This window comes from Rhinopithecus bieti, unplaced genomic scaffold (assembly GCF_001698545.2).
Source record: "Rhinopithecus bieti isolate Rb0 unplaced genomic scaffold, ASM169854v2 scaffold_20101, whole genome shotgun sequence".
NCBI classification, from domain to species: domain Eukaryota; kingdom Metazoa; phylum Chordata; class Mammalia; order Primates; family Cercopithecidae; genus Rhinopithecus; species Rhinopithecus bieti.
The window spans coordinates 3746642-3757409 of record NW_016810242.1 but is presented as its reverse complement, the minus strand read 5'-3'; the positions used below and the strand labels follow the sequence as shown (position 1 = coordinate 3757409).

Below are 10768 nucleotides of genomic sequence, written 5' to 3'. Positions count from 1 at the left end.
TAGCTCACTGCAGCCTTAAAATCCTGGACTCAAGCTCCTCCCACTTCAGCCTCCCAAGTAGCTGGGACTATAGGCACGTGTTACTGTGCCCAGCCAAATTTTTAATGTTTTGTAGAGATGAGATCTCACTTTTTTGTTGTTCAGGCTGGTCTTAAACTCCTGGCCTCAACTCAGCCTCCCAAAGTATTGGGATTACAAGCATGAGCCATTGTGTCAGCCCTACATTCTTTAAAAATTACCCAATCTGTGGCATGATGTTATTGCAGCGAAAATGTATAAAGACATAGGCTTTTCTGTAGAGTTGGATAGAATTAAAATGTTGCTCTTAAATAATTCAACAAGAACTACCTCAGCTTATTTCCTGTATTTGACTTTCCCCACTTATGTTTCTCATACCTGTTTAATGTCTCCTAGTCTTAACTGTTACTGTTTCCCATAGAGGTGGTATGCCTGGTGAAAGACTGGTAAAACCCCATTTTTGGGCAAAAGGGTTTACTCCTGTTTGTGTTACATTGATATTTCATTTCTATTTTATGATTTTCATTTCTAAATCTCAACTCTCTGAAAGAATTAGGCAAGCAGAAAATGGGAGAAAATTCTAATTCTGGGGTCTTTTTAATATTCTCCAATATTACTAACCATTTCTGTCTAAAGATGCAGGTAGTATCCAGATGAAATTAGACTATATCATCCTCTGTGAATATTGTGGAGAAATGCAAGTCTTGACTGCAAGGCCCTGTGAGTTGCTTATTGAATATTTTTGGCGTTATTGATATTACTAAATGAACTAGAATTTCACTGAAAATTTAAAGCCTTAGAAATTGCACTACGAAGTCATGCTAGTTAGTGTCATATAGTGGTGTTCTTCATACTTTTTTGTTCATATACTTCCTAAAAGAACTTCTGAAAGCTATGTACGTGGGAAGAGGATGTGACTCTAAAGGGATAGCACGAGGGACATGTATCTACTCTGTGTCTTGTACAAGCAGGTGGTAAGTCCATAAATCTGTACATGTATTAAAATTCATAGAACTGTACACAAAAAGAAAGAAAATAGCTATCTTCTCTGTTGCACACGCTGTGCAAGAGCATCTAAGAGCTTCGGATGACATCTAAAACCTTTTTCACTACAAGTTTTAAAAAGTGCTAATTCTATCATTTTTGGTGTGTTATAAATACAGTCAGTCCTTCATATCTCCAGGTTCTGCGTCTTAGTTGGATTCAACCAAGCACAGATTGAGAATATTTGAGGGAAAAAAAACAATAACAAATAAACAGGAAAAAAATAACAAATACAGTATAACTATTTATGTAGAATCTACATTGTATTAGATATTATCAGTAATCTAGAGATGATTAAAAGTATACCAGAAGATGTGCATAGGTTATGTGCAAATACCATGCTATTTTATATAAAGAACTTAAAGATCTGTGGATTTTGGTATCTGCTAGGGGTCCCTGTGGATACCGTGGTACAATTGTAATGACGTTTTAAAATGAAACTACTTCAGCATTATTTTAAATGTATCCAGGAACCTGATACTGCAGGAATTTGTTACCATTATCCATTTAAAAATATACATGAACAAGCTCTTCTTTAACAGCTGAAAGTTGTAACTTATCCTAACTGTTTTCATTTGGATTTGTATTTCTCTTTTAATTTTTGTTGTTGTTGTTTGTTTGTTTGTTTTTGAGATGGAGTCTTGCTCTGTCACCCAGGCTGAAGTGCAGTGGCACAATCTCGGCTCATTGCAACCTCCGCCTCCCGGGTTAAAGTTTCTTCTGCCTCAGTCTCCCGAGTAGCTGGAATTACAGGTGCCTGCCACCACGCCCCTCAGAGTTTTGTATTTTTCAGTAGTGACTGAGTTTCGCCATGTTGGCCAGTCTGATCTCGAACTCCTGGCCTCAAGTGATCTGCCCACCTCGGTGCCCAGCCTGTATTTATTTCTGTTTTAAAAAAAATGTTTAATTGTTACATATTTTTACATTTCTTGGGTATATGTGATTATTTGTTATATGCATAGAATGAGTAATGATTAAGTCAGAGTATTTGGGGTGTCCCTTACCTTAGGTATTTATCATTTCTGTGTGTTGGGAACATTTCAAATCCTCTCTTCTAGCTACCTAGAAATGTGAAATACGTTGTTGCTAACTGTAGTCACTCCACTCTGTTTAGAACTTTTAACCTTCTTACAGTAAGTTTATGCCCATTAACTAATCTCTCTTCATTCCCACCTCCCACTCTTTACAGCCATCTACAATTTTATATTCTTGCTCTGTTAGATCAACCCTCACATGAAAGTGAGAACATGTGGTATTTGTCTTTTTGTGCCTGGCTTATTTCACTTAACATAATGACCCTCAGTTCCACCCATGTTGCTGCAGATGACATGATTTCATTCTTTTTTTATGGCCAAATAGATTTCCCTTGTGCATATGTGGTATATACACCATATTTTCTCTATCCATTCATTGATTTATAGACACTTAGGTTAATTCCATATCTTTCCTATTGTGTATAATGCTGAAACAAACATGTGAATGCAGGTAGTCTTTTGATATACTAATTTCTTTTCATTTGGATTAATACCTAGTAGTGGGATTGCAGGATCGTATGGTAGTTCTGTTTTTAATTTTTTGAGAAATCTCCAACTGTTTTTCATAGTAGCTGTACTAATTTACATTCCCACCGACAGCATATGAGAGTTCCTTTTTCTCTGCATTCTTACCAGCATCTGTTATTTTTTGTCTTTCTAATAACAGCCATTCCAAGTGGGGTAATGTAATATTTCATTGTGGTTTTAATTTGCGTTTTCCTGATGGTTAGTGATATGGGACATTTTTTCTTTTTCTCTTTCTTCTTTTTTTTTTTTTGAGATGAAGTCTCGTTCTGTCACCCAGGCTGGAGTGCAGTTGCTCGATTTCGGCTCACTGCAACCTCTGCCTTCCAGGTTCAAGCGATTCATCTGCCTCAGCCTCCAGAGTAGCTGGGATTACAGGCAGGCACCACGATGCCCGCCTCATTTTTGTATTTTTAGTAGAGACGGGATTTCACCATGTTAGTCAGGCTGGTCTTGAACTCCTGACCTCGTGATCCACCTGCCTTGGCCTCCCAAAGTGCTGGGATTACAGACGTGAGCCACCGCGCCCTGCCAAGAACATTTTTTCATATACCTGTTAGCTATTTGAGAAATGTCTATCCATGTCCTTTTTCCACTTTTTTTAATGTGTTTTTTGTTTTGTTTTGTTTTGTTTTAAGTATTGAGTTGAATTCTTTGTATATTCTGGGTATTAGTTCCTTGTAAGATGAATAATTTGCAAATATTTTCTCCCATTCAACAGGTTGTCGCTTAACTCTGTTGATTGTTCCCTTTGCTGTGCAGAAGCTTTTTGGCTTAATGTAGCTCCATTTGTCTATTTCTGTTTTTGCTGTCTGTGTTTTTGAGGTCTTAGCCATAAAATCTTTGCCTAGATCAATGTCCTGAAGCATTTTTCCTATGTTTTCTTCTAGTAGTTTTCTAGTTTCAGGTCTTACGTTTAAAAGTCTTGAATCTGGGCCAGGTGTGCTGGCTCACGCCTGTAATCCCAGCACTTAGGGAGGCCGAGGTGGGTAGATCACCTGAGGTCAGGAGTTCGAGACCAATCTGGCCAACATGGTAAAACCCCGGCTCTACTATAAATACAAAAAATTAGCTGGGCGTGGTAGCACGTGCCTGTAATCCCAGCTACTTGGGAGGCTGAGGCAGGAGAATCGCTTGAACCCAGGAGGCAGAGGTTGCAGTGAGTCCAGGTCGCACCACTACATTCCAGCCTGCGCAACAAGAGCGAAACTCAGTCTGGAGAAAAAAAAAAGAAGTCTTGTATCTGGCTGGGATTATATACTGAGGTAGAAAATCATGATTTAGCTATTATCTCAATGATCTAGTGTGTATTGTGTGTGTTTTTGTATTTACCTGGCATAACTGTCCCCTCCCCCATAATCCAGAAAAGTAAAAGTACATATTTATCCAGAAGAAGCACTCTTGTAAATTGCTACTGTTATGTTAATGGCTTCTCATTGCCAACAAGATAAATCTGAACTTCGTAGTGTGACATTCAAGGCTGTCTCAGATCTGGTCCTTGCTTAACTCTCCTACTTTCATGTTCTTAGCATATCATTTCATGTACACATACCCTCAGCACAAAAAACAAATGGAAAATCTGGGGCTGTACTGGTTTTTTCTTTAATTTCCAAAACGTGTTATGGAGTTTTGTTGTCGTCAGTCACCCTTTACCTGGAATGCCTTCTTCCTCATTCACTTTACCTGCTTCAAATGGTTGATATAAAAATGACTTGCTGGTGCCTTTAAACTGGAGGTAGTACATGGGGACACAGATCTCATCCTTCCAGTTTACTGGTATATACCTGGTTCTTTTTACAGTAGTTGGCACACAGTGGATGTTCACTAAATATTTGAATAATTAATATATTGATAAATTATTATTGATAGTTATGCATTTATAACTTTTACATGCTGTGTCACGATGTCTGCATCATTCACCTCACCTTATCCCATCATGTAGCTATTTTATCATCCCACATCATCACTGGAAGAAGGGTGAGTACAGCGCAAGATACATTTGAGACATAGATCACATTCACCTAACTTCTACTATAATATAAATGGTAATTATTATATTTATTCTATTTTATTGTTAATCCCTTGCCTTACCTAATTTATGAATTAAACTTTATTATAGGCTTATTTGTATAGAAGAAAAGCATAGTATATATAGGGCTTGGTCCTATCCAACGTTTCAGGAATCCACTGGGGATCTTGGAATGTATCTCATGAGAGCAGGGGGAAACTACTCTACACAGATACATTCGTATATATTTCATGCCCAGAAACTATAGTGTATGAGTAAGCAGTTGTTGCATGCTTCGATAGTCTCAGGGAAACAGCTGACTGCTTGGGTTACAAAGGATTGTATTGTAGATCTTTAGGAATGATCTAGTTTTATTTGTAAGTCCCTCCTCAGGAATGTCAGCTCTGAACTTGAAGTCACTGTACCAGGTGCTAGCAACATTGACTTTGGGAATTCCATTAGGGAAAGAGGATTGGCACATTCCTTTCATCCCTTAGATATTTCATTATCTTTTGCCTAAATAACATAGGCAATGGTGTTTTTCTGAAGATGTGAAAATCTTGGAATGCTGAATTCCACATATTTTATGTGTTTAGGAAGGACCTTTCACCTAAACTTTTGTTAAAATTCTGAACAGAAGGTAATTATATCTAAAATAAGTGTGAAAATTTAAAATTCAATGGAAGCTGCAGAATTCTCATATGTAGTTATTATTGCAATGTAGTGCCCTGTGATATGACATTCATAACATGACTTTTTATTATTTCCATATAACTGGCATGAAAATGTGTTTCAACACATTTTCTGCTTTTTTTCTCTTAATTTAAAAAATAATCACACAGTAAAATGGATTTTGTTGGTTTATTGTACGGTTCTATGAATTTTAACACATGTAAATTTGTATAACCCCACAAACAGCGGAACAGTTTCATCACCCTAAAAGACTGTCTCACGCATTCCCTCTGTAGTCACATATTACCCCCCATTTAATCCTTGGCAGCCACTGATGTGTTCTCCATCACTAGAGTTTTGTCTTTCAGCAGTGTCATATAGCTAGAATCATATAGTATGAGATCTTTTGAGATTGGCGTCTGTGGGAGACTCAGCATAATGGCTTTGAGATTCATCCAACTTGTGTCGATCAATACTTCATTCCTTTGTATTGTTGAGTGGTATTCCATAGTATGGATGTACCACACTTTGTTTATCCTTTCATTCACTGAAGGACATTTAAGCTGTTTCCAGTTTGGGATAATTTTCTTTTCTTTTTTTGTTTTTTGAGACAGAGTCTCACTCTGTCATCTAGACTGGAGTGCAATGGCGCAATCACAGCTCACTGCAACCTCTGCCTCCTGGGTTCAAGCGATTCTCCTGCCTCAGCCTCTCAAGTCACTGGGATTACAGGTGCCTGCCACAGTGCCCAGCTAATTTTTGTGTTTTTAGTAGAGACAGGGTTTCACCATGTTGGCCAGACTGGTCTCGAACTCCTGACCCCAAGTGATCCACCCGCCTCAGCCTCCCAGAGTGTTGGAGTTACAGATGTTAGCCACTGCGCCTGGCCCAGTTTGGGACAATTTTCAGTAGAGCTGCCATAAACATTTGTGTTCAGATTTTTGTGTGAACTTAAGTTTCCGTTTCTCCAGTGTAAATACTCAAAAATGGATTTGCCAGGTCATATGGTAAGTGTTTGACTTTATAACAAACTGCCCAACTGCTTTCAAGGGTGGCTACACCATTTTGTATTCCCCTCAGCAATATATAAGAGTTCCAGTTGGTCTGCTTGCTTGTCAGCACTTGATGTCAGTATTTTCTGTCTTAGCCATTCCAATAGGCATATAGTGGTGTCTCATTCTGGTTTTAATTTGTATTTTCTTAATGGCTGTTGAACGTCTTTTCATGTGCTTATTTGCTATTTGTATAAGCTTTCTGTTGAAATGTCTGTTCAAGTTCTCTTTTGGTTTTTAAATGGGTTGTTTTCTTAGTGCCTCAACTCATTTTTGCTTGGGCTTTGCACCAACAGTAATGTTTCTTGTTGCCATTGCTTTTCTTACTTTCTTTCCTTTCCGCCCCGTCCCATAGGACTCTCTTTGATATTTTTTGCTTGTTAAAAAAACAATATTGCAGGACTTCAGAGACAGACTGTTGCTAGGTTTTAAATGCAGGTTCTGCTATAAATCACCTTGTGATCTCAGACAAGTTAATTACTTGATAGGATTATTATAAGAATTAGATAATTTTAAATGATGTATATGAAGTGCTTGACATATAGCTGTATTTAAACCTTTCTTTTTTCTCTCAGTTCTTATCTCAAGAGTCCATTCCCTATAATACTAGTTTTGTGAGATGCTTAGTGAAAAGAATATCTGTGAGAAAAGAAATCTGAGATATGTTACATGCTCTAGCTATTTTTTTTTTTTTTTTTAAGACAGAGTCTCTGTTGCTCAGGCTGGAATGCAGTGGCGTGATCTCGGCTCACTGCAACCTCTACCTCCTGGGTTCAAGCAATTCTCCTGCCTCAGCCTCCCAAGTAGCTGCGATTACAGACGTCCACCACCATGCCCGGCTAATTTTTTTGTATTTTTAGTAGAGAAGGGATTTCACCACATTGGCCTGGCTGGTCTTGAGCTCCTGACCTCAGGTGATCTGCCCGCCTTGGCCTCCCAAAGTGCTAGGATTACAGGTGTGAGCCACCACGCCCTGCCTCTAGCTATCTTTTGGATGATTTCTAGGAATGTGAATATATTAATGGCTTTTATAAGTTAGCCATTTCTTTATTGTTGGACTTGTTATATTCAGCATTTTCCAATGTTATTTGACTGTGGAACACTTGTGACATCTATTTAGCTTACTTTTATGGAACACACTTTGGAAATACTGACTCATTCAGCATGTGTGTTAGTCCATTTTGTGTTGTTATAACAGAATACCTGAGGCTGGGTAATTTATAATGAACAGAAGTTCATTTCTCAGAGTTCTGGAGGCTGGGAGGTCCAAGATCAAGGGGCTGGCATTTGTCTTGCTGCATCATGGCAGGAGACATCACCTGGTGGAAGAGCAAAGAGAGGGAGAAAGAGAGCACGAGGGGTAGAACTCTCAGCCTCAAGCTATTTTATACTGCCATTAATCCATTTATGAGGGTAGAGCCCTCATGTCCTAAACACCTCCCATTAGGCCCCATCTCCCAACCCTGTTGCATTGAGGATCAAGTTTCTAACATACAAGCTTTGGGGGACACATTCAAACCACAGCAGCGTGTTATCTCAGTACAGCACCTGATAAGTACTTGTTATTTCTTTATCGAGAGAGGGTCTCGCTCTGTCATACAGGCTGGAGTACATTAGCACAGTCTCAGCTAACTGCAGCCTTGACTTCCCAGGCTCAAACAGTCCTCCTGTCTCAGCCTCTAGAGTAGTTTGGACCACAGGCACGTGCCACCACGCCTAGCTAATTTTGTTCATTTTTTGTAGAGATGAGGTCTCACTATGTTGCCCAGGCTGGTCATAAACTCCAGAGATTTTCCCCCCTTGGTCTCCCAAAGTGCCAGGATTACAGGTGTGAGCCACCACACCTGGCCAAGTACTCATTATTTATCAAACATATTAATGCATGATATCATTTAGTTTTTAAATCTGTTTTTCCTTTTTTTTTTTTTCTTTTGAGGCAGGGTCTCACTGTGTTATCCAGGCTAGTCTTGAACTCCTGAGCTCAAGTGATCCTCCTGCCTGAGCCTCCCAAGGAGCTGGAATTACAGATGTGCACCAGTGTGCCAGGCTTAAATTTTGTAAATAAGCATTTCAAAAATACTGTAATTCATACCCTGAGATGGGTATGTAGCTTATCAAGCCTTTTGCTTTTTTTAAGAAAAAAATGTTCTCTGTTAATGACCCTTTATCCCTATTTGTATGGGAAGTTCTAGGCAGTTTGGTCCCTAGGCTGCTAGCATCGGTATCACCTCTGAATGATATTAGAAATGCAGGCTGGGCATGGTGGCTCATACCTGTAATCCCAGCACTTTGGGAGGCCGAGGTGGGAGGATTGCTTGAGGCCAGGTGTTTGAGACCAGCCTTTGCAACAGAGACCCTGTCTCTACAAAAAAATGAAAAAACTAGCCAGGTGTGGTGGCTTGTGCTTGTAGTGATATCTCATTGTGGTTTTAATTTGTATTTTCTTAAGGGCTGTTGAGCATCTTTTCATGACTCCCCACCTCCCCCCCTACCTCGCCACACAGAATTATTTGGCTCCAAATGTCAATAGTGTCGTGGTTGAAAAACTCGGGATTAAATGATTACATTTGGAAAATTGTAAATCATCATATATGGTACATAATGTTTGTTTTATTATTAAGAATATAACTAAGATTTTTTTAAAGACTCATATCTCAGTATGTCAAACATGAACTTTTATCATAAAATATAGCATATAGGCCGGGCGCGGTGGCTCAAGCCTGTAATCCCAGCACTTTGGGAGGCCGAGATGGGCGGATCACGAGGTCAGGAGATCGAGACCATCCTGGCTAACACGGTGAAACCCCGTCTCTACTAAAATACAAAAAACTAGCCGGGCGAGGTGGCGGGCGCCTGTAGTCCCAGCTACTCGGGAGGCTGAGGCAGGAGAATGGCGTGAACCCGGGAGGCGGAACTTGCAGTGAGCTGAGATCCGGCCACTGCAGTCCAGCCTGGGTGACAGAGCGAGACTCTGTCTCAAAAAAAAAAAATAATAAAATAAAATAAAATAAAATAAAATATAGCATATATGGAAGATGAAGGAAATTGGAGCAAATCTGTACAATCTTGGACAAGTTATTTACCTGATAGGATTATTATGAGAATTAGATAATTTAGATATGTATTAATTATATACATACTAATCTAAGAATTATATACTTATATTTGTTCCAAAAGTTTGGAATTCCAACTTAGTACTGTTTGACTACATAGGATATGTGCATAGATAGTATTACTTTAAAAAGGATTTAGGCGGGGCGCGGGTGGCTCAAGCTGCTAATCCAGCACCTTTGGAGCTGAGACGGGGCGGTCCGAGGGAGACCATCCTGGCCCTAACATGGTGAACCCGTTCTACTAAAATACAAAAACTAGTCGGGCGCAGGTGACAGGCGCTGCCTGAGCTCCCAGCACTTGGGAGGTTGAGCGGCAGAATGCGTGAACCTGGGAGGCGAGCTTGCAGTGAGCTGAGATCCGGCCCTGCCCCCTCCAGCCCGGGCGACAGAGCGCTGGAGTGCTGTCTCCAAAAAAAAAAAAAAAAAAAAAGGTTTTGGCCGGGTGCGGTGGCTCAAGCCTGTAATCCCAGCACTTTGGGAGGCGAGACGGCTGTGGATCACGAGGATCAGGAGATGGAGACCATCCTGGCCTAACACGGTAAACCCCGTCTCTAACTAAAAAATGCAAAAACAGCCGGGCAAGGTGGCGGTGCCTGTAGTCCCGCTACTCGGGAGGCTGAAGCAGGAGATGCGCGTGTGAACCCGGGAGGTGGAGCTTGCAGTGAGCTGAGATCCGGCCACTGCACTCCAGCCCGGACGACAGAGCGAGACTCCATCCCCCACCCCCCCCAAAAAAGGTTTTATTTTTTATTTTAATATTTATTTTATTTTTAGAGATGGGGGGGCTCTCACTATGTTGCCCAGGCTGGTCTTGAACTCCTGACCTCGGGTGATCCTCCTACCTCAGCCTCCCAAATAATTGGGATTGCAGATGTAAGCCACCACCCCTGGCTAAAGTAGATACTTAATATTTATGAGTGTTAATAGTTGTATGAATATTATGTAAGTTATATATAAGTATGGTATGTAAGAGATATATATATAAATACAAGTTATATATGTTTTTGTTTTTGTTTTTGAGGTGGAGTCTCACTCTGTCACCCAGGCTGGAGTGCAGTGGTACTATCTTGGCTCACTGTAACCTCCACCTCCCGGGTTCAAGCAATTCTGCCCCAGCCTCCCCTGTAGCTGGGTCTACAGGTACATGCCATTACACCCTGCTAATTTTTGTATTTTTAGTAGAGACGGGGTTTCACCATGTTGGCCAGGCCAGTCTCGAACTCCTGACCTCAGTTCATACGCCTGCCTTGGCCTCCCGAAGTGCTGGGATTACAGGCATGAGGCCCCACACCCAGCCTATAT

The 10768-nt window shown here is 40.4% G+C and overlaps 1 protein-coding gene across 1 annotated transcript in view; it reads left to right on the top strand.

Annotated features, from left to right (window-relative positions):
* Positions 1–663: 663 nt before the first annotated feature.
* ABL2 (ABL proto-oncogene 2, non-receptor tyrosine kinase) overlaps positions 664–10768 on the top strand; it is a 64072-nt gene continuing 53967 nt past the window's right edge. The window contains exon 1 of the mRNA XM_017891666.1: positions 664–738. Coding sequence (XP_017747155.1) covers positions 672–738 — 67 coding nt within the window. The 5' untranslated portion in view covers positions 664–671. The remainder of the gene's footprint in view (positions 739–10768) is intronic.